General features: G+C 39.8%; 1 protein-coding gene across 4 annotated transcripts in view; it reads left to right on the plus strand.

Annotated features, from left to right (window-relative positions):
* The window catches only part of LOC133985311 (E3 SUMO-protein ligase PIAS1-like), a 58,299-nt gene that overhangs the window by 27,023 nt on the left and 7,069 nt on the right, over nucleotides 1-24,207 (plus strand). For 2 of the 4 annotated variants that reach the window (XM_062424916.1, XM_062424908.1), the window contains exons 2-8: nucleotides 2,450-2,957; nucleotides 19,806-19,890; nucleotides 20,020-20,158; nucleotides 20,365-20,499; nucleotides 21,306-21,411; nucleotides 22,321-22,394; nucleotides 22,677-22,837. In XM_062424916.1, the coding sequence (XP_062280900.1) occupies nucleotides 2,453-2,957; nucleotides 19,806-19,890; nucleotides 20,020-20,158; nucleotides 20,365-20,499; nucleotides 21,306-21,411; nucleotides 22,321-22,394; nucleotides 22,677-22,837 (1,205 nt within the window). In that variant the 5' untranslated portion in view covers nucleotides 2,450-2,452. The remainder of the gene's footprint in view (nucleotides 1-2,449; nucleotides 2,958-19,805; nucleotides 19,891-20,019; nucleotides 20,159-20,364; nucleotides 20,500-21,305; nucleotides 21,412-22,320; nucleotides 22,395-22,676; nucleotides 22,838-24,207) is intronic. The other 2 variants (XM_062424933.1, XM_062424924.1) reach the window with 1 other exon arrangement.

A 24,207-nucleotide genomic window follows, 5' to 3' on the forward strand; every position in this document is an offset into this window, starting at 1 on the left:
AAAGAGTGCTCAGAGGAAATAAAACAAAGGCTAATCTGTGAGGTAAGGGGTGTTTTTTCCTAAGTGATATCATTTAATATGCAGAGAAAGTGTGTCGTTAACATTTTTGGAAGTCTAAAAAAAGTTGTTGTTTTTGGTTTCTTTTGGGATGGCTCACAAAAAATAGCCTACAGCCGTCATATGTGTCATTTTAAATGTCAACTAAATGCAGAAACCGAGGGTAACCCAAGAAGAATGTTACAAGCGTAAAGGTTTAATCATTTGTGTAGACACTGCAGTACACATAGTCTGTACATAACAATAATAACTGTGTGTTTATAATTGATTAGACTAACAGAAACCAGACACTAACAGCCCTGGACGCTTTATCGTGTGTGTGTGTGTGTGTGTGTGTGTGTGTGTCTGTGTGTGTATCCCTGCTCTGTAATTAAAGAGATGAAGGTAGGAATATCGTCAGAGACCTTCTTATAAGTCTAACCAGTGAGTGTGTGCGAGTGTTCGTAACAAAGGAAAAGGCTGAATCCAGCGTGCATATGTGTTGATGTGCTTGTGTAATGCAGTTAAGCTTTAACACTGCCCATGTGTTTAATGAATGGTCATGATGGAAGCTGGTTAATTAGCTCAGGTTTCATCTGTTTACCATCCACCCACACCTTAAGATAAAAGAGCTGGTGTGTTAATCTTTTTGTTCTGTTTTCTTTTGCTCCGGTTTGTTTTATCTTTGTTTTTTATCAAAGACCAATGAGGGGGAAAAAACCTAACTCTAAAGAAAGTGTTTTGGTTTATTATTCTTATGAAGTGACTGTAGGTAGCTTATTATAACTGTGGTTTGATTTGGAAAATGTAAAACTCTTCAGAGAAAATTAGTCATCGCTCTATTTTAAATTTAGGAAGTTGTGTTTCTTTGGCATTCCAAAATGATTCAGTTCTGGTGAAAAATGGAGGGAAAGTGTTTTTTCAGACAGGAAAAATTCAGAAATTACTTCAGGTTCTTCTTGTTGTCAGGTTATTGTGGAGTTATTGTCACTAAGTGCAAAACGTAGCATATGTATGATAGGTTTACCTTGACATTAGAGGTTAGTTTAGATATACATTTTGACAAGTGATCTGGTTAGATGAAAAGCTTCTGGCCTTTACTGTTGTTTCTGAAATTCTGAAGCTGAGCCTGAAGTCAATGCAGGCTACACTTTTTCTCAGGCTCTTGCTGCACCTCCATCATCATCCATCCCTCCAGGATGTACCACTCATGTTGCATCAAAGAAACCTCTTTGTTGAAGTTTTCTCTTACTTCAACAGACAAAAACTTACTGCACTGACTACTGCTTCTCAGTCAGTGGTTTCTGTGGTATTTTTCACTGATATGCAAGGTACTCATACACCTTTCAGTAGATGAAGCTGTTCCAATAGTAAGGTTTAAATGACACTTGCTGTAGTGCACCTAATGCTTTTCTGGCAGAAGAAAACTTTTTTTTCTCTTACATCTGTGAGGCAAGCTGTGCCGAGATAAATGTGTAAGGAGAGATTCAGCCTTTGGTATCATAGCATCAAGCATGACAGAATAATGATGCAAATCATCAAATTATGCTTGTGAAATTGTATCCATGTGTTTTTTTAACAGGTCAGGTTTGTAATGACAGAAAGGCAGCAGTGGAGCAGCCCAAATGTCCTCTACCCCAGGAAATTCCTCCAGTTTGTTTTGGGGGAATCTCCAAGCATTTTTAAGCCAGCTATGAGTAATGTAATCACACTCGTGTGTTCTGGCTCTTCCCTCTCAATCGATCACTCCTGGAACATCTCCAAACAGACACAACCGCAAAGCATCCTGATACACCTCGACTGGCTCCTCTCAGCCTGAAGGAGGCTTAAAACCAGTATCTTCCTGAATCACTGAACACTTCTGTGCTTATATCAGCAGTCTCATTTGATTAGTCACCTCCCAAAACTGGTGACTGTGGGTGAGGGTCAAAGTGAACAGCAATCAGTAAACTGTGAACTTCTTCACTGCCAAGCACTGATAAAAAAAGCTTGCATTACCTTCAGCCAATGAACAGAACCAGTAATCTCTCTCAGGACCATTTTAACCATCAACCATAAGACTGGCGCCCTGGTAACCTGCTAATTGAGACATGTACTGCATAACCACAACTTTTGAAGTTCGATTCTGGCTGTGCAGCTTTACTGCATGTCATACCTCTCTCTCTACACGTTTCCTGTTTATCCTTGTCGTATGAAGGCAAACATGCTGCTGTTAGTTGTGGGGGAAAAAAATTTGCCGTCATAAATGAAATTATGCTGCAAATGATGGTTTGCTTCAATGGTTTATTGCCACTCTGATTGGTACTTACAACAGCTAAGTGTTCCGTATTGTATCAGATTTTGAACAAATGTTATTGTTGCACCTGAAGAGTTAATTTATCATTCTTTTTCTCTTCCTATCCATCTTTTACAGCAAATGGTGATGAGCCTGCGGGTGTCAGAGCTGCAAGTGCTGCTGGGCTACGCTGGGCGCAACAAGCATGGACGCAAGCACGAACTGCTAACCAAGGCACTGCATCTGCTGAAGGCCGGCTGCAGCCCCGCTGTGCACATGAAGATCAAAGAGCTCTACCGACGACGCTTCCCTGCAAAAATGATATCTCACTCAGAGCTGGCCCTGCCTGGACCACACCACCCGGCCACAGCTGGGGTGGTTGGAGGAGGGGGCGCCGCACTGCCTGCTGGCCTGACACAGCTGGCGTATGAGGGACACGCCGGTCATGGTGGAGCCCCGTCGCCTGCTGCCTTACTACCCCTCTCACTGCTCGGTCCTGGGAAACACGAGTTAACCGGGTTGACGCACCACCTGTCCACCACGACCACGCTGCACCCAGTTCACCCAGATGTTAAGCTCCAGAGGCTCCCCTTCTACGACATGCTGGACGAGCTAATCAAGCCAACCAGTCTAGGTGAGAGAACATGTGAGTGATTTTTGGACAAGAATGGTGTTGATTATAAGGAGAATGATGGTAGATGGATGTATTTAATCTTGCTTTGCTTGCACTATATATCATCACACTGCAGAGTATAATAAATGAGCAGGAATTTCCTGGTGGGTAATAATTCATCGAGTCAAAGCTGGTTTCAGTTTTCAGCACCGTTTTTATTTACGGGGTGCCATGGAAGAACAAAGTGTTGGACACATTCCATATAACTGCAACTCTAGTCTGATTCCAGCCAGGGAACTTTATTGCAATCTATCCCTCTCTCTTTCAATATATATGTTTCCTGTCTATATATATTTGCTATCAAACTATGCAATACAGATAGCAAATAGATAGAAATGAATGATCTGCAGGGTTGTGGATATTTATATAAATAGATTGCCATAATAATTGTGGCAGCAGTCACAGAAAACATTGACATTTTGCTTTGAGAAGAGGCTTCCTATTAGCGATGGTGTTGTGCTGCTTGCTAATGTGTTGACAGAGAACAGAGACATTACTGCTGAAATATCATTTTCATATTTTTCTCAAGTGTTCAGAATAAGTAAAGGCTTTGGTTCCTGAGAGCTGTAATAGAAAATATGAATTGGGTGTTTTATCCACCATTCCTCCAAAAAATAAAAAAAGAAGAATTGACTTTCTCTGATTATCTTGCGCTACTTAAAAGGCTTACCTTTTATTGGTAGCACTTATTTAGGTGTTTATTTCCTTGAACAAGCAAGAGAGTCACAATCATTAACACACTATCTAAAGATGAATCATATATGTATAGTTATCATTTTTTTAGGATATGAAGGCTGAATGTAATTTTAAGAGCCACACCCACTCCTGGATACATTTCATTGTACATTTTTGTGAATTATGGCTCTCATTTGGATATTCATATCTTATGTATGGACTGCTATGCTGGAATTGTAATTTGTGTTGGGTGGTCTGAGTAGTGCCGCCACATGATAAATTGTCATTATGTTTTCATTTTATGTATATATTTCTCGCCAAGAGGCCAATTTAACATCAGTGTGGAGCCACTGCTGTTAACTGAATATAAATGAAACACTACATGCAGACCGTCAATAACATATGATGACAATGCGGCATACATCTGCACAAAGTCACTTTCCACCCATGTGGCAAAACTGCTGCTGTGATGAGGCCAGAATAAAAAAAAGTTCCTTAATCTACTACAGACACTTGTAAATTATGTTCCACTTTCAAAAACCTCCTCTACCTTCCAACCACCTGTCATTGAGATGATGATGAGAATCCTTCTTTACTGACAAGGTGACAGCTATCTGCGGCCAATTTTAGTTAAGAGTGCATCACTTTATCCTTTTTGCTTTCTCTGCTCATGAATTGTCCTACCACTTGTCCTCTGAATCGTTTTGCCTCCAATCTTTTCAAGCCATCTCACCCACAGGCGTTAAAAAAAACCTAATACTTTTTGGATTTGGGTATATTCCCCATGAGGTTCGGCCCATCTCAAGTTGGAAACTACAGGCCAACCTTACTATTTCCCTTTCTATCCAGTGTTTTAGAACTTTAGCACTTGTCACCCAAAGCTCAGATTTGCTCCCTCTGTCAGTGATAGAAACCCCCGGTCATTACTTGCTTGGCCTTGTCCACTCTATCCGAACTAGGATCTAGTGTGAGTCCTATGGTGATAGCTCAATGTGACTTGGCAAAGGGAATATTCCAGGGGTCCTTTTCTGTCCCCTGGGGTATCGCAAAGATCTGTGGTCGGTCCACTTCTCTTCCCAATATACAAAACCTCTCTTGGTTTGATTTGCTGCTCACATGTTTTTTCTTATCACTGCTATGCTGATGATACTCAGCTCTACGTTTCCTTCCTGCTAGACAATGCTACTGTCTCAGCTTGGATCTCCACTTCAGTTTTAAAATGGATGATGGAAAGCCATCTTCAACTCAGTCTCTCTAAGACTGAACTCCTTCAACAACATTAATATCCAGATCAGTTCCTTCTCACTCTCTCTAACAAAGTCTTCTACAAATGTGGGCATCATGACTTAACTTTCACTGAGCATATTTCATCTGGTCAAGTCACTTGATAAAATCAGAAAGATCAGATCATATCTGACTGAGTATGCTGCTCAGCTCCGTGTACAGGAAGTGGTCATCTTTCACCTTGACTACTGTAGCGCCCTTCTGATAGTATGCACAGTAAAACCTCTGTGAATGGTCCAAAATGCGGCGGTACATCTTCAAAAATAGCTCAAGTCACTCTACTTTTAATTACTCTCCAGTCTGCCTCCTTTTGCTGCTCACAAGTTCAAGTCACAAATGCTCCAGTATACAGGTCCTACCAGCACAGCACCCACGTAAGCTGCAATCTGCAAATGAGCAATGTTGAGTCCTACAAACACTGCAAGACAGGAAATCAACCCAAACTCTTATTTTCTATGCTCCCTTGTTGGTGGGGACAAGTTTTCAAACTTAATTTGGTGAGCAGAGTCACTTCCTGACTTTAAAAATCACTTGTGGACTTCCAAGAGTACTCACTCACCAAATATGCTCCTTCTCTTTCAGTATATCTCTCTAAAAAAAAAAGTAATTTACAGTGCACTTATGTGATACTTCATGCACCTGCAGCCCTCTGGCAATTGTGCCAGGTGGAACATGAAACTGAGTGTTGTGGCCCTATTCTTGAAGACTCCTTGATCCACTGTGTCTTGGATGGAACTTCATTTGCACGTCGCTTTGGAGAAAAGCGTCTGCCAATTGAACAAATGTAAATATGTTTAGCCTTTAAGCTTAATTGCATCTTGTAGAATAGTTTTACACATACACAAAAGCTGATGAAGATAGTAATACATCTAAATATCCAAAATATTCTCTCGTCTCTCATTAAGGCCCAATATTTAAACAACTTATCATGTTTCCAGTCTGCCCTTTATCCTAATTCACTACTTAAGATACTTTCAATCTAGGATTTATCTTGGTCAGATTTGTCATTATATTAGGTGTGCATCCAGTACCAAGCCCACATTTAGCATAATAACACTCCTTGGGCTCTGGGATATGTTGCAAATATATGGAAATGTCTAGATTTTCCTACATTAGCATTTTAATGGAGTAAGAGACCATCTTGTGATTAATTTGCCTGCAGATGCATGTACAAACACAGCGCCTGCAGCTCTGTCATCACACCATCTTTCTCCTCTTCCTCTCCCTTTCTCACTCTATCCATTTGCTGCACATGTTCCATCCCTCTGTCTCTCTCCCTCCATCTTCCATCTTCACTCTGTCTCCATGGCTATCCTCAGTGAAAATTTGCATGCAAAGTGATGAAATCACACAGGCATACACCTGTGCCCGCCGAACACACCCTCCCCTCATTTGAATCTGAATCGCACGCTCACATCATCCTCTCTCTCTCTCATACACACACACACACACACACACACACTGGTGCATTCACACGTCTGCACATACAGTTCTTTCAAAACACAAACCCAAACGTACTTTCCTATAAATAATGCATGTTGATCGTATTGTTCTCAGAGAAGCAGGGAGAGTGAAAGGATGAGTGAGAGGAGGAAAAACCCAGAGGAAGATGGTGCACACCATTTCACAAAGCTCAAGATTCGAATTTGCTTTAAGAAAAAAAGATTACTCAGCTGCAGCTAAAGAGGGGATGACCCTCTTTATCCTAAAAATAATGGACAACATAAATGAAACCACTTGATTAATTGTGTTTCACCCTCATGGGCAGACTGGGAAATGTTTTTTTTCTGTCTCTTGCTTCAAGACAGCCGTGGTCTCCTCACTCCCTGATCACACACTTCCCTCTTCCCTGCTTGTTTACTTCTCTCTGATCTCCTGATTACAACTCAAGCCCTCTCTTTCTTTTTCTCTGACTCTCCTCTATTGTTGTTGCTTTTCTTGTTGCCTCGCCTCCCCCTTTTCTCTCCCTCTTCTCTCCCTCACTCCCTCATTTTCTCCGACTCCCTTCCCCCACTTGCTTGCTCTGCTCCCCTAGTTTATCACTGCTTGATTTTTTATTTATATATTTTTTTTGCTGGGGGGAAGCTGATTTGTTGGCTTAACCAAAACTCTAGCACAGTTTTTACAAGAGTTCATGTGCACTTAAAACAGTAAAAATTAGAAACTTGTATGGTGCATCCTTGTGTCCAAAACTGGAATAGATAAATTGAACTAAGACAACATGTATATCATGTATATATAACAAAAATATCAGAAATTCCCCTGTTCCTGCCAGTCATTTATGAGGATTTGCAAAATTTCTTAGTTTTGTGTTAATCTTATCAGCTATTTTTTATTTAGTCTTGGTCTTAGTCCTGTGTTAAATGTCCTTGTTAGTTTTTTTTATCACATTTAGTCAAACTCATCCTGTTTTAGTTTAAGTTGACTAGAGTTTTGGCATCTTAGTGTTATCTTTGTCAAAGAATACAATTATTTTAATATAGTTTTAATCAATGCTGACATTTTAGTACTTTTAGCCATCAGATTATATTGCACATTTTAATCAATCTTGTCTAGCCAAAACACAATAATTTATGTCATTTTAGTTTCCAGCAAGTCATTAACCTACCTTAATTTCTTTGTGGCGAGCCTTAATGTGTCTCTTCAGGTTTGTGGTATTCTTACCAGCTGTTTTATAGCCGCATTGCTTCCCTTCTGATAAAGCAATGCATTCATTTATTTTCCCCTCAGCTTCATTGTAATGAAAATGGGCCCAAATATCAGCTTGTTTTTTTTCTGCCAAGCCCTGTTGTTGTCATCATTAATGTTTAGTTGCTTTATGTAGAATAGTTGATGTTCTCCTCACTGTGCTCATTGTGCTGGTTTATTCCTGATAAAGCAAAAGACACAAAACTGCTGCACATGTCATCCAATGAACAAGATATATAGATTGTAATTTAGGAAAACAAAGTCTATCATATTTGGTCTCTCCGGTTTGTCAGTTAAAATCAAGAGATTTTGGTTACATTTTTATTTTTTAAACTACATTTTAGTCTAATCTTTTTTAAATTAGATTTAGAAATAAATTGTATTTTGATATAGTCACAGTATTTAATGACATCGTTCGGTATCATCTTGTTTTCGTCAACAGAATTAACATTGATCTTATGTGATAGTAAATTGAATTATCTGCAATTTTACTTTGGATTAGGGAACTGTGACGGATATTTTTCAATGTTTTATACACCAAAAGATTACCAATTAATTTAGAAAAATATTCAATTCAATTTAGTTTTATTCATATAGAGCCAAATCACAATAAAACTGATCTCACAAAGAGCAGGTCAATACCGTACTCTGTGGTTTAATTTAAGAGAGACCTAGCATTCCCCCATGAGCAAGCACATGGTGACAGCAACAAGGAAAAACTCCCCTTTAATGGGAAGAAGCCTCTAGGTGGGCGGCCATCTGCCTTGACCGGTTGGCTTGAGAGAGAGAAGGGGAGAGGCAATCATTAATCAATGATTACAATAATTGCTAGTTGCAGCTGTACATTTTGCACATGTGCACAGTGCAAGTAAACTGCTCTCACAGTACAGAGTCTCTCCTCTCACTACAACATCAGTCCTAATGCTAAAACCTCTTCAAGCTGCAGCAGCATACATCACTTATAAACTTTCAATATGACAGCTCTGGCTCACAGATACGACAGAGTTGGGGATGGAAAGAAATGTGGTTACAGATCAGCTGCATGTATATTCAGCTTTTACAGTAACTCGTGTGCTGCAGTGCATGTAAAAGTGTTCTCTGATTTCCTGCATTAACCTGGTTTCTCACAGTAACCTGCTTTCCTGTGTGCATGTAATAGTCATTATTATCCCCCTCACAACAACATCATCCCACACCCCCACTCTTTCCTCTCTTTCTCTCTCTCCCTCCCTCTATCATTATCCTTCCTCATGTGCAGTCTCGTGCTCTTCTTCTGAGTCTTATCAGTCCGTGGGATAAAGGTTAGTCGACCCACAGTTTAGCCCTGCCAGTCTAAACCAGTCAACAATCTCGGCTACACCAGCTATTCCTTTATTACCACGGCGACCTCGCTGGTTGAACTCCAGTCTCATCTCCATCTTCATCTGTCCTCCATAGAGAAATATGCCTCCTTACTCATTATGGGTATCATTGTGATGTGCATGCATTATACATGATTTAATCACCATATCTTCAGGAAGGAATGCAAGCCCATTTCATTGATGAGCGTTTCATGCATAATGGGTCATTACATTCGGAATCACATCTTTATTGGCCAAGTATGTTTACGCATACAAGGAATATGACTCTTTAGTGTCTCTGAGTGTACTTACACAGAGTAATTACACAACAGTCTTCAGAAAGATACACAAGGAATGACTATATACATGTGAAACTGTTTCTGTGAGCTGTAAACAGGATACATATAGTTCAAAGAAATGAAGAGTGCACAGAGTGATGAGATAAATATTAAATGGTAAAAAAAAAATGAAGTTACTCTGCATACATAGTGTATATACAGCCTGTTCAAATATACAAAATATACAGTATTGAGTCAAATGTATTGCACATTTTGTATTTGAGATTAAAATAAATACATATAATTTGTAGGTGCAGTGGAGATGATAGTGTTCCAGGGTCATGCACAGTGCCACAGTGAGTTAACTATTCATAAGTGTGACATCACGAGGGAAGAAATGTTCCTGTCTCAGGTGGTTTCGGTATATTATAGTTCCCACCAGAGGGGAGAAGTTGAAACCGGTTATGTCCAAGCTGTGTGGGGTCTGCAGTGATTTTCCCTGCCTGTTTCCTGACTGTTGAGGTGTACAGATCCTGGATAATGGGCAAGTCAGCAATGATAATCTTCTCTGCAGACCTGACTGTCAGTTGTAGCCTGTTCCTGTCCTCTTTAATGACCGATCTAAACCAGACAGTGATGGAAATGTAAAGAACAGATTCAATGACCAGTGTAGAACTGGATCAGCAGCTCCTGAGTTGGTTCAGGAAGTACAACGGGCGGGCACAGTGAGGTGAGAGAGTTTGGTGAAGAGGATTTGTGGGATGATGGTGTTTAATGCTGTGCTTCAAGTACACGAACAGGATCCTTGCGTACGTCCATGGGGAATTGAGGTGTTGCAGGAGTTAGTGCAGTCCATTGATGCATCATCCACTGACCTGTTTTCATGGCAGGCAAACTGCAGGGGGTCCAGCAGGGAGCCTGTGATGTCCTTCAGGTGGGTCAACACCAGTCTCTCGAAGGACTTCATGACCACAGATGTTAGGGCGACAGGTCTGTGGTCATTCAGCTGGTTAATAGATTTCTTGGGGATCGGGATGATAGTGGGGCGTTTGAAGCAGGAGGGGATTTCACACAGATCCAGTTATCTGTTGAAGATCTGTGTGAAGATGTGGGCCGACTGGTCAGGGCAGACCTTCAGACAGGAGGCTGACATGCCATCCTGATCTTCTTTCCCTGAAAGAGCCGATTCTTCACAGACCGTCAGTGCCGGTGGGGAGTCAGGCAGGAGTGGAGAGGTAATAGCAGGGGGTGTAGCTGGTTGTGTGATGTCAGAGTTGGAGCGGATAAGGAGTGTGAAAGTGGGCTGATCAGACCTGCAGTAAAACACATTCAGGTCTTCAGCTAGGTTCTCTGCAGTGTGGGGAGAAGGTTTTTATCTACAGGCGTTGCAGATTTAAGGTTCTGGCTGTAGGATAGAAGAAGATGAACCAGACATTCATCAGATAGTCCAAAAGCTGAACCCAGATGAGAGCGATATGTGTCATTCAGTATTATGTAGCAGTGGTCCAGTGAGTTTTTATCCTAGGTTGGATGCTTAATATGCAGTCTTTATTTTGACAGTTCGTGCCTGAGGTTTGCTCTGTTAAAATCCCCAATGATAATGAGAAGTGGGTCCAGATGTTTCCGCTCCATGCTGGTTATCTGGTCAGCCAGGTGTTGTAGGACCTCAATAACGCAGGCCTGAGGTGAGATGTAAACACCAACAAGAATAAGGGGGAAATCTCATGCAGTGAATAAAACTGTTTACGGTCGATGGAAATAGTCTCTAGGTGAGCAATGCATACATTCCTTAACACTGTGACATCTGTACACCAAAGATGATGTGATCCAAAGATGAGTCAGTCCATGATTTTATTTTTCTACATTGAATCTCTAAAATCTCTTGGAAAAATAAACATTAGGGTTTATCATTAAGAATAGAGTAGGTAACAGTCACACTTGCTTTCAGGTTTATTTTTATGGCTCAGTAAATACTGATAAAAACCTGTTCATTGTGAATAATTGTATTATTTTATGGAGTCACTCATTTGCATTTAATTTCATAATAGTGAACTTTTCTTTCTCTTTTTCTTCTTCTTCTTCTTTCTGTAATTCCACTATTCTTGGATATAAAGTTCACTATAATGCCGCATATGTCTCATTCAAATGTAAAATGAATGGTTTTATTTGCATAATTAATTATCTTACATACATCATGTTGATTATAATTGGATATTGGGGCCGCTCAAGTGCCACTTGAGCTGCTACAAAATGATTGAATGAACTGATTATGAATAAATTTGATTCAGCGTTTTTAAGATCTCCTCAATTCCGAAAACTGAATTCATCCTTGTTGTTGCCGAATGTGTCTACGCTCCTATTGGGTAGTGTTACTGCCTCCGCCTCTGTTTTTTTCTTTTGTGTGCGCTTGTTCTTTTCTTTCGGGTAGTTTAACTGTGCAGGGCATGTGCCTTTGTTCCCCTCAGCCAATCTGAGCCCAGAAACCCTGCCCAACTCCGCCCAACTGTGATGTGACAGTGTTTATAACAAACAACCCCTGCTGCACTCAGATATGGAGCTGAGCGACTTGCTGTTCGCTTGTTTATTCTAAGCTTATTAATATTAAATGTGTTGCATATCCAAACAACTTCATACTCAACACTGTACTTCCTTGGGTCCTCAGCAGTAGATCCACCAAGTGTGAAGTCGGTCAGATGAACGGCTGTCAAGAAAAGCGATGGACAGACAGAGATTCCTTCCTTTATAGTGACATTTCGGAAGCAGCTCATAAAACAATTACAGGACCACTGTATGGTAGGTAGGCCTGTCAGTGAATAGTCTACGTCATCTAATCGAAAAAAACAACATCAGACATTCAAATGTGAAACTTAATATTTAATGGTGAAAAAAAAGCAACACTACCACAGCTGTCGGCGTGGGCCTGGGCCGCTGCACTGAACGCACTGCATGATGGACAGGAGTCACACAAGATCACTTTCACTGATTGAAAATAAAATATAGGTTGAGCTGTAAAAGCGAATAATTCAACAACAACCATGTGATAATGATAACAGAGAGATCACAACCCAACTCAGCCGCAGAGAGAGTGATTCGCACTCCGAGCAATATAAAAAGCCCCATTTGGAGATTCAGATTTCAGATTTCGGTAACTAGTACAAATATTACCTAACCTGTGTAAAAAATTAGGCTATTGAATAAAATATCAATTACGAGACATTCATTTGATTTTTCTCCAAGAGACTAGCACCAACCACGGCACAGAGAGACAGAGAGAGGTCTGTGGTCTTTAAATGAAGTTTTACGTTATAGGACGATATTTTATTTTGTAATGTGTATGTACATCTTTTAAAAGGGTGTGTTTGTGTTAATATTTGTGTATGTAAATATACAAATACAAGTAGTTACATTAACAATGCTCAAAAATAGATATTCGAATGGTCCAAATCACATTTTCGGCCAATTTTGACCACACTAATCTTCAAATTTCACCAACCACCAATATCAACCCAACAATGCAGAGCAACACAAGCTTCACAAAGCAGCTGGACACACACTTACATGTGGAACAGTATGGAAAGGAGTGTTGACTTTGACAAAAAAACATTCCCATTACAGTTTTTTCATTTGTCCTCTTTTCCTCATGTGTACAGAAGGGTTTACTCAAGCCTGTAAAACGTGCAGGGAAACTGTGTGACATGACATCTCATTTGATGGTTTGTGCTTTTATTTATCTCGCATGAAGAGAGAACCAGGGTTTTTATTCGAGACAGGCTATAGTAGTGTCTTTGAGCAAGCACGCTTAATCAGTACAACTCAGTTGCTCTGTACATCTTGTTTTGACCTTCATTGGCAGGCAAATACACACTCTTCCCCCGGAGAATCCGTAAAGATAATACATCACACACACTATCAACTGATGGTAAGTAGGCTTGGGCGGTATCAAGGTATGACAGTATACCAGGGTATTAAGAAATCCCAATGGTATGATTTTCAGTACCGTCAAAACTACAGACGCTCCTCTTTTTATAAAACTGATGCGGAGATGCTGTATTGAGATGATGTACATGCCACATATAACTTTAACTTGAGATTACTTCTTCCAACTATTAGCCACATGATTTTATTTAACTGTCAGTCTTTCACCACCACCTGCACATCATCTCCATTCAGCCTGCTGATCTGTCGGTATCCACCATGGCAACAAATGTCATCAGGTCCTCCAGTAAGAATCTATGGAAGAAGAGTGTTTATTTCCTATCTATTATTTATTCTGTGGGCCATAAGTCTTTAAACCCAGCAAGACTTGTCTAAGTAGGCTAATTGCTTATTAGACACACAGCATTATAGGCTAGATAAATGTCATACATGCTACAATAACTCCTATCACCAGCAGCTCAGCTTTTTTATTATTATTTTTTATACCGTCATATACCTTATAGCCTGGTGAAATGTCAGGAAGGTATAAAAACAAAGACACCACCCAAGCTTTATGGTAATGTTCCCAAACATCTACAGTGCAGAAACCAATAAAGCACATCAAAACACAACCTGAGATTTACCAGCTCATACTCTGACCCCTGCCTGATCCTGAGCAAAATCTTTATCTCACTGTAAACAACTCGGCCTTCTCACAACAAATGAACATCAACAAAAGGAGCCTTGGCTGCACTGTACTATAAACACACTGCACAAAATGGCCTCCCTCTCTCAGAGCCAATAAAACAAGCGTCTCCTTTTTGGTCTTTGTTGGTGCATCATTATGCCCAAAAAGAAGCCTGATTAGACCAATCCAGATTGCAACTCTAAACATTTGACTCTGTTTTTTCCATCGCCAGAGATTTGATATTGCTCCTTGTATGTTTCAAGATGTGCTGACTTGGGTGTGGCCCTTATTGCATAGAGGCGAGCTGTAAAGGCCTTGTGAAATGCCTGCTATATACATTTGATAGGAATAGCAGGGCCAGCTGCCAGATTGAGCACATTTAATGCCAGCCTGTAAGAACACTGGAATGCCTTAATTAGCCCTGTCAAAATATAACTGTGCAACAACCTTATGCAGATAATAAAGGGTAATCACTGTTGTTAGTGGGAGAGGAAGTAACACATAAAAGTTTTAAATTGTGTGTGTGTGTGTGTGTGTGTGTGTGTGTGTGTGTGTGTGTGTGCGTGTGCGCGTGCGCGTGCGTGTTGCATCCAGATATGACCTTTTGTTGCAGATTGTTCCAGCATTTTTTAATTTGAGTGACACTTTCTTTGTTTTTTGTCTTTGTTCTGCCTGCGAATATTGCTATATGGTATGTGTGTGAGTTTGTGTGTGTTTTTGTGTGTGTGTGTGTGTGTACGCCTGCGGTGTACCAAACAGAGAAAAAGTAGCAAAAGCCACTAACAAGTTAATAAACTCCAGCTGGGTTTTGTTGTGCTGAAGACGGGCTATAGAGCAGAGCACATTCTCTGTAGCTTAGCTCATACATCTCTCCTTCAAACCAGAACTAAACCCAGAACCCAGGTTTTCTAGGTTTTTACTTCAAAGTCAGCGTTGTTATACTATTCGGAATAGGCATGGGTAGCCACTAACAAAGTCTTTTGATGCTGTAATAATGGAGGTCCAGCTGGCTGTCAGTGTCACTACAGGACGACATGTAGAACATTTTCACTGCAATATAACAAATGGCTTCAGACCAGATGTGACAAAGCCGAAACATAAATCTAGTTCAAACATAAATGTTTTCTGTTGGATTGTGTTTGTCATTCACATTATTGTCTTCATGTGTATTTATCCCTCTAACGTCTCCAGTTTTCACCAAGATTAGCTAAATGAAACTGTTTCAAAACAAACAGTGATAACAGTGTTTTTTTAAACATTCCTTAAAGCTTAAAACATTAATCTTTTTGGGGGTCCACTTGGTGGCAGATCTCAACAACAAACTGAATATCAACCATTTGATATATTATGGCCTTGTTTAAATGATGAGGCTAATTTTTTTTAGCAAGCTGCCTGTTTACACATCTAGCAGATGAATGAGCAATGTCAGCCTTCATTTGGAGTCCACTAGTCACTCTCCCTCTATCTGTTTCCACTCCTGAAGGAAACATCCGTCTCTTGAGCTGCTAACGTAGCCTTTAAACCCAGAAAAAGACAACACTTATGTCTTATCACAATATCCAAAACTTAAGACGACCTCTAGTCTCTGATCATGATATGATATCGATATATTGCCCAGCCCTACTTTGTGCTGCCTCAAACAGTTGAGTTGTGAGCTGAAAAACCAAAAAAATGAGCTAAAAGACACTAAAACATATAAATCTGAGAGGAACTGCAGTCAGTCAATAATTCTGTTGGTTTGTTTCTACAAGTGACTCCTTTGGCATTATACATAGTACTTTACATAATGTCATCCATTTTTAGTGTAAAATAGTTATTAGTGCTGCTTTAAAGGGGACATACAGTATCATGGTTTTTGTGATTTTTTGTTAATGTTATACTGTTTTGATGTCCGATGTCTCAGTTAAATATGATTAAAGTCCCAAAATTTAGTTAAACGTGTAAAAATGCTCCCTGCAAGTCAGTCTGCTCTGAACGCTTCATTTGCAAAGTTAACTCTATTTCATCTTCGTGATGACGTCAGATTGTTCTTGCATGCACACAAATGGCCGTCCGTTCTGTCGCCTTTGTTGCTGAAATTGTTTCATAGGTTGTTCACATTGTCCACTCTCATATTTCCAATCAGATTTGTACTTGAACATGAACAGATGTATTTGAAAAGTTTCAATTTTGAGTGAAAAGCTAAAAAAATAAACGAAATGTTTGTTTATATGTCCTCCAGAGCAGCCAGATGTTTGCTGAGGGGCAGCTTTTGTGAGCGAACCAATCAGAGCAAAGTAGGAACCTTAAAGACATAGAAGCTAAAACGGCCTGTTTCAGGCAGAGGCTTAAATGAGGAGCGTCATAAAGGGCCAGTATAAGATAAATAGATACATTTAAATTTTAAAAAAGAATTGTAAACCATGCAAAGACATATCATATTATATCTTTACCAAAATTTTTAATATAGATCTAGAAATGTGCATGATACATGGCCGTTAAGTTTGTGAAATGGTGTGCAACCATGTCTCACTTGCACTTCATCTAATGCATATTGTGGGTTTATTTTCATCAACCCACCCACAGCAAGTCATTTTTCCATCTGTCATTCATTCCCCCATCTGTCGTTCCAGGACATGCATTTGACTTGGTAAAACAATGTAAAAGGCAGTGTAGTGGCCAGTGCAGTCGGGCTCTCAAACCACCATGTTTAACATCATTTCTGAAGGTTGACTCACAATTTAAATACAGCTGGTTTGAATTTTAGCATCAATCACACAGTCCATCACAAACTGCAAGGAGCATATTCTTTCTTTCATTAGAAGTTAGTTCTTTCCATGACAGCTTGGAAAAACTTTCCACTTGTCCAGTTTATTAAAATCACCTGCTGCCGTGTTTAGTGAAAACAGGTTCTTATCCTGCTTGATGCATCATGGTTTGAGACATTAGTGATGGGAGCTGCCAGTCATCTCTGCTGTAGTCTTGTTTGTTTATTGTAATTGCACTTGTGTCTCAAAATTAATGTCCCAATGATTTATTAATGGTTAAATTCTAATAGGCACCATTAAGCAGAAATATGATTACATGCAGTGGCAGAAATGTGCTTAATAACAGTAATTACAGTTTGGCTCATAGCGTCATTAATCTTGTGTCGTCTCTCAATGAAGTTAAGTAGAGATTTCATGTATTGAAATTACATTTTGTATATGATGTAGTCAACATAATTATTCATAATGACTTTAGTCATCAACTTGTGAGATTCTGTCATAACTATATGGGGTAAAATCAACATTGAGCAGCCTGTAAGTTAATCCTGGATGTAAAATATGAATCTTAGCAGCTTTTGTGCTTGACAGCTTTTTTTATATTGGGAAATTCTGTAATGGACACAAATCTGTTGGATAAAGTACTGAGGTTTGATATCTCGTCTTAATAGTATTACTTGAGTGTGTCAGACAAATAAAAACATCCATAAATTTATGACAGGCAGTGTATATGCATCTTGAGACGAGATTTAAAGAACCCACAGTGGGCGTTTGTGTGTAAGAGAGAGAGGAAGACATCAATCAAGGCTCATTTCAACCTCTCTCATATCTCTTCTAACCACACACACTGAAACACCAGAAACAAATCCACTGCCAGAGAGAGTGAGTGAGTTATAGAGTGATGGAGAGTTGGGAACGGGGGGGGGGGGGGGGGGGGGGAGTGAGAGAGAAAGAGAGAGAGAGAGAGAGAGCACTTTCTATTTATAGCTTGTGTGCCCGGAGAGGAGGAAGACTGTTGTTCGAAAGCACACTCGGTGCAAGTGATTTTGTTCTGCAGTGCACAGAGAGCCGCTCAAAAGATGCAGGAACATACCATAAATATATGCTGTACAAATGATATACCATGTGGGTGGTTAGAGGGTTCATTACTGGCAAAATTAATGGCTGTTTGAAAGGCTGATGAGAGGAAAAGCATGATTGGTCCAGTAACCATCCACAGGGACTGAAGACCTCGTCTCTCTAAATGTCCCACATGGAAAGAAATTACCTCTGCGTGCTTTACCATGCTGTGAGTGTGTACATGCGTGTGTGTTAATGTGCACGCACACAGATTCTCTGCATGTGTTTTAAGTAGTCACTCATCGACAGCTCAACCTAACTTTAAGCAATTAAGGCAACAATCATGAAAGGATTTGTGATAGGTAATTTTGTAATTCATCTTCCCCCCGTCACTTTCGCAGCCTTTAGTCCTGAAGTTTCCCACTGAGCTCCAGCAATTACGTCTCACATCAACAATGTTTATGCTGGTCCATCATGCTTATTCACCGGTGTAAGAAGCCTTCTTGTGGTGAATTCTAAAAGCATCTGCTCAGCGGAGAAGATTTTAGTTGGTTTCACTCTGAAACAAAACAGTTTCCCACAGAGAGTTTAGTCATATGTCCTGCCTCGAAGATTTAGTTGGAAAAACAATATTTCATATTTTGTGACTCTCAGGCTAAGCTAAATCTGTTAATAGTTTAGCAAATTTGAGAGAGCAATAGTGTTTGCATTTATGTACAATATATGTGACTCTATCTTTCTCTCTGGATTTTCTTTAGCTTCTTAGCAGATATCAGACTGAACATGTTTTGCTTTACTCTACTGTTTAGCTAATTGGTAGCATTATGGAACATGAGCTACTTCTTAAAAAACTCTTTTAAAACTTTTAAAGTTTATTTTCTTACTTTTTAGAACAACACTGAAAGACAGACTTTAATTCAGTTCAACATTATTTTCTTTTGCACATAACAGAACATAATCAATGCATAATACTTGCTATAAAAGCTTGTAATAAATTATACATTATAGTATGAAAAGCTGATAAGTAGTTGAGTGTGATGGTTCACTATTGGCAGACATAATCACATCCTGGCTCCGACTTCATACTTAAAGTTCCCCCTTCACTTAAAAATTCCTTTTTGTTCTTGTTCCGTCGGCTGGGATGTTTGAGCTTCACTATGCAGGATGATGTATGTGTAGATTTTGTTTTCACATTCATCTTCTGAAAGTGGAAAGTTTCTCTGTGCTCAACTTTAAAACCTGTGTTTAATACATGTTCGTACCAGCAGCATTTTATGACATCACAACTAGTTTGGAGCCAATCACGGTTCAGTATGCAGCTTACATACATTAAGTGTGATGGGGAAACAGTTTATAAGAAGTAGGAGACTTCTTGTGTGTCCAGCAGTTAAACTCTGGGAATTAACATTATTTGCCATTTCATAGAATCTGGATGAGGGAGAAGGAGGAGATGATGTCTGGAGGAAATCTTTTAACACATGCGTAAGAGTGGTATCGATATTCTCATCTTAATCTGAATGAATTTGATCTTTCCCAAATTGTTGAACTAATCCTTTAAATACAAATATAAAACAAAGTTAGGTTAGAACCACTCTAGCTTCTTGGGTCATGCTAAGCTTATTCTAACAAATACATATTTTGCAAGCCTTTGAGAATCTGCTGCCTCTTTAAATGGAGGCTGGGTTAGTAGCACCAGTTATTTCCGGCACCTGTGGGTCGGCCTATAAATAGAGCACACTCACTCACACTCACTCACACACACACACACACACACACACACACACACACACACACACACACACACACACACACACACACACACAGTGGTACACACCTTCCCGTTCTTTACCTCTGCCTGAGGTGGTGTGGTTTTGAAGTCCAGGTTCTTCATGCATACAAAGTTTACTGAATACTGTTATTAATGGAAGTGACAACCCGCTGATACACTCATGCACAAGTTCACACATCTTCACACTTCTTCCTGTGTTCTTGCTTGCAGGGGTTATCTGAAGGATCTTCTCTTTAACTAGCTGACATAGCCGTAGTGTAATGTGAATTGTAGGAACTGAGTCAGTATTTCCTCATGCTCTTATGTGTAAGTTCCCCTGTTGCTAAAATTGTCCCTCTTTTATCTCTTTATCTCTCTGCAGCTTCAGACAACAGCCAGCGGTTTCAGGAGACGTGTTTTGCCTTTGCATTAACGCCACAGCAAGTCCAGCAGATCAGCAGCTCAATGTAAGAAGGAAATGAACACCTGCAAAGCCGCTCTTTTAATGCAGGACTCTGAATTAGATGTAAATTATTCATACATGTGCATGGTTTCTGCAGATGTGTGTGGTTATAAATCTGTTTCTGTGCTCAAAGGGACATCTCGGGGACCAAATGTGACTTCTCAGTTCAAGTTCAGTTGCGGTTTTGCCTGTCGGAGACGAGCTGTCCTCAGGAAGACCATTTCCCACCCAATCTGTGTGTGAAAGTCAACGGGAAGCCATGTAACCTGCCAGTGAGAAACACTTCACTTTGTGCTAGAAATCCTTTATAATTAAATCTCAGCACTGACAGATTTCTTATTTAGTTGTATTTACCTTTTGTGCTTTATCCATCCTGTTAACACTGAAAACATATTCAAATATATCTTGGTGAGGAGCTTTTTAATATCCACAACATAAATGCTGATTGTTTTCTTTCTCCTTCTAATATCTTTTTTAGGGTTATCTTCCTCCAACCAAAAACGGTGTAGAGCCCAAGCGGCCCAGCCGGCCCATCAACATTACCTCACTGGTCCGATTGTCCACCACAGTCCCCAATACCATTGTGGTGTCGTGGACCGCTGAGATTGGAAGGGTAAGAAATGAATGCTGTTACAACTTCCAACAAAGAGCATCTTAATTCCTGAATGTTTGATGATGATTGAGAAATTGTTAAAGTTGCAATACATGACATTCAGCCACAAGATGTCGCACTTGAGCACCAACATCTCAGACCAAAACAAATATGTCTTTTACTCATAAAGTTGGGGGGAGGGGAGCCAACAACGCACGAAACTCAGATTAAACTGTCAAACTAGGCAGTGCTGAACAAATATGGATCAAGATCCCGTTACTGTTCTGCATATTTGTCTCCTCAAATGTTTTCAGAAACTTATTTTAGTGGACTGTTTAGCTGTAATTTGATAAGGTTTGTGACATGGCTTCCATCCTGAAAACAGACAGGGAGGACACAGAGGTACTCACATGCACGTGCTACAAAAAGAAAGAACAGAGAAGCTCGGAAAACAACACACACAGAGACTGTGTGTCTTATTTCACTGCTCAGGTCGCCATTGCTCCGTTATATCCTTCCATAGCATACTTATATAATAGTTGTTTGCTGACATCCAGTGAGGTTCGATGTCATTTATTTATATTTTAAAAGTGCATCTCTTAAAAGGAAGTACACACTGGGCTCACACTGTTCCTCCTGAAACACAGTGTCAGGACAGCAGGTGGATTTTAGGTTAGAAAGACTCTTTCGAGCATCTAGCCTGCTGAAGTGTCCTTGAGTAAAACTATTCTGTCACTGGTCTGTTGACAAGCAAAAAATTGTCTCCATGTGGGGTTTATAATGTTTTACTTTACACTTTATATTGTTGCATACGTGTGTATCCACAGAGTTACTCCATGGCAGTGTACTTGGTGAAGCAGCAGTCGTCCACAGTGTTGTTACAGAGACTACGGGCCAAAGGCATCAGAAACCCAGACCACTCCAGAGCACTCAGTAAGGACTCTGAACCTCTTTTTTAGGGATGCACCTGTCTCATCTGTCAAATCGGTGTCAGGCCAAATGTTAGCATTATTAAGTGGAACAGGTACAGATCCTCATTAAATACAGTTTCTTTGATAATTTCAGTACAGTGTTTCCACTATCACTTGTTTTTGTCAAGTCAATCTTAGCACCACAACTTGCTCAATATTATCGTATAAGAAAACGTTGCAAAACCATAAAATATATACAGGGCATACAACAAGAAAACAACAATGTTATCTTAAATTAGAATTGACCCCAATGAGTTTCACACAATGGTCTATACAGATTGTAAATTTGGGAAAATGAGAGAGCACTGGTATCAGATAAGGAATCGAAAGTAGTAGATAAACAGAGTTGAGTTAATGGAATCAGGAGTGCTGCATCTTATTTATATAACAAGAATAACTTCCCCGTAAGTTTATGGCCATATAAATCCAACTCCCATATTAACTGGCTGATATATGGTTTTATATGGACCGCATTGTGCAATATGAACATAAGATACATGATTCTCAGTATATGCTGGTGATATTTTGTCTGTTTAATGATCTAACATAATAAGTGACAAAGCTTTATTTCAGTTGCATTGTTCACAGCCATAGTTTGTGTTAAAATGTTCATCCTGTCAGAAGGCCAATTTGTTCCCCATTTCAGATGAGGCACCATTTTCAATCATAAAGTTGCATACATTTGTTTGCATATATATCTTGCAGCATAGATATAAGAGGATTTGGATGCAGAAAGGCTCAGTCAGCCCTACGCTGCACGAGTGGCTCATGAATACATTTACAAGACTTCATTTCAAAGTTAGTAAAGAGGTTGCAGTCTGAAATAAGAGATTTAATATGTTGTTTGTGTATTTTTTTACTTCACCTACAGTCAAAGAGAAGCTCACAGCAGATCCTGACAGTGAAATAGCCACGACCAGCCTTCGAGTGTCGCTGCTCTGCCCGGTAAACATGTCCCCTCCTCTTCATAAATTGTAAAGCAAAGTTTAGTGATTCAGTCATGCCAAGACATATTCAATGCATTTATATCCCAATCTGTCATCATGCCCTTAACTTCAGGTTGTTTGCATGAGCCACCTGTCAAATTGTCTTTCCAACCCCTATCATGCACCTTTTCCATCTGGGTTTTGGCATGTTTATGACATTTATGCATCCCGTATACCTTGCGTCCCTGCTGTGTGCGTCCTCTTCATGCCCTGACTACATGTGTGTGTGTGCACTGTGCAGCTGGGGAAGATGCGGCTGATGATCCCATGCCGGGCGCTGACATGCTCCCACCTGCAGTGCTTTGATGCCACACTCTACATCCAAATGAACGAGAAGAAGCCCACCTGGGTGTGTCCCGTCTGTGACAAGAAGGCCCCCTATGAACACCTCATCATCGACGGGTAAGACACCCTACCCCTATCATCCCATCATGCAGATGAGTAGTCTGACCTGTTAGGAATGAGTGCAAAGCACATTCAAGCTGAACGGAAGATTTAACCTAAACACGGCTGAGTAACTGCGTCTTCCAGCTGGACAGGAAGTAACAAATCAGTGAAGTAAGCTGATAAATGTGAAAGTTAATTCTTGGAGCTCAAAACAGTTTGCCAAAAAGGAATTTTAAGTCACAGTCCACTTACTGCCTTTTTACAGAGCTTTCAACAGCATCTCTGAGTCTTCCTCAAGGAATGCAGTATTATTTGTCATGGAGATAGTTCAGTTGTCATCATGTGTCCTAAGGATGCAACTTTCAAAAATCAAAAGTTTTAAGGAATAGTTTGACATTTGGGAAATATTAGGGGTTTCTTGGCGTCCTCATGGTAACGCCAAGAGACCAGGGAGTCACTGAGCCCAGCCGGAAACCTCATGTTAAAATCCAACATGCTGTTTTTACACTGACATTTCTGTACAGATTAAACAAGAGGTTCTATCGGGCGCCTGTCTCTCACTTTTAACTTTCAATCACTACTTTTGGCACATTTACTCACCGTCACTCCCCATCAAACCGTAAAAGTTGTATTTTGACAGGAGATATTACAACTGAGTAACCAAATCCTTGTAATTACTATTCGGAGTATCACTGATGTCATTTATCTCAAATTCACATTTTACACTGTAAAATGAAGTACTGTACTCCTCCAAATAGTCAGTTTGAGTATCAAATTAAAGCTGAAGGAATGAGTTAATTAACAGATTAGCCGATTTAAGTAAAATTAATACAAACATATTTTGATAATAGAATGATCGTTTTAATCATTTTTAAGCAAATTTGCCAAAATTAGCTGGATTTCGTCGTGTGATGATTTAAGGTTTTTTTGGTCATATTTTAGAGTGTCTTGACAAAATAAGACATTTAAAGATGTAACCTTTGATTCTGGGAAATTGAGCACTGGGCACTATCACTATATTCTGACATTTTATAAACAAAGTGATAAATTGATTAATCGAGAAATTGATTTTCAGATTAATTGGTAAGTAAAATAACAATCTTTTGTTCCAGCCCTATATCAAATATTCACCACCTGCAGGCTTGCAAGATGGTTCTGAAATATTTGCAGCTGGCTTCTTCATGGAGTACAGCAGCTGTAGTCAGCTTGGATTCACAGCAGTACCTCTGGGTCATTTAAAAAATGCATCAAACACTCTCACCCTCTGACGCTGGGGGTTTTAAGCAGGAGGCTTCAGAAGACTCACCTAAGGAATAACTGGTTTGTGGCACTCGAGCATTCACAGTGATTTTGCTTTTTGATCCTTCTACATCAGCTCTTCCTAT

The sequence above is a fragment of the Scomber scombrus genome, chromosome 1 (genome assembly GCF_963691925.1).
Source record: "Scomber scombrus chromosome 1, fScoSco1.1, whole genome shotgun sequence".
Lineage (NCBI taxonomy): Eukaryota > Metazoa > Chordata > Actinopteri > Scombriformes > Scombridae > Scomber > Scomber scombrus.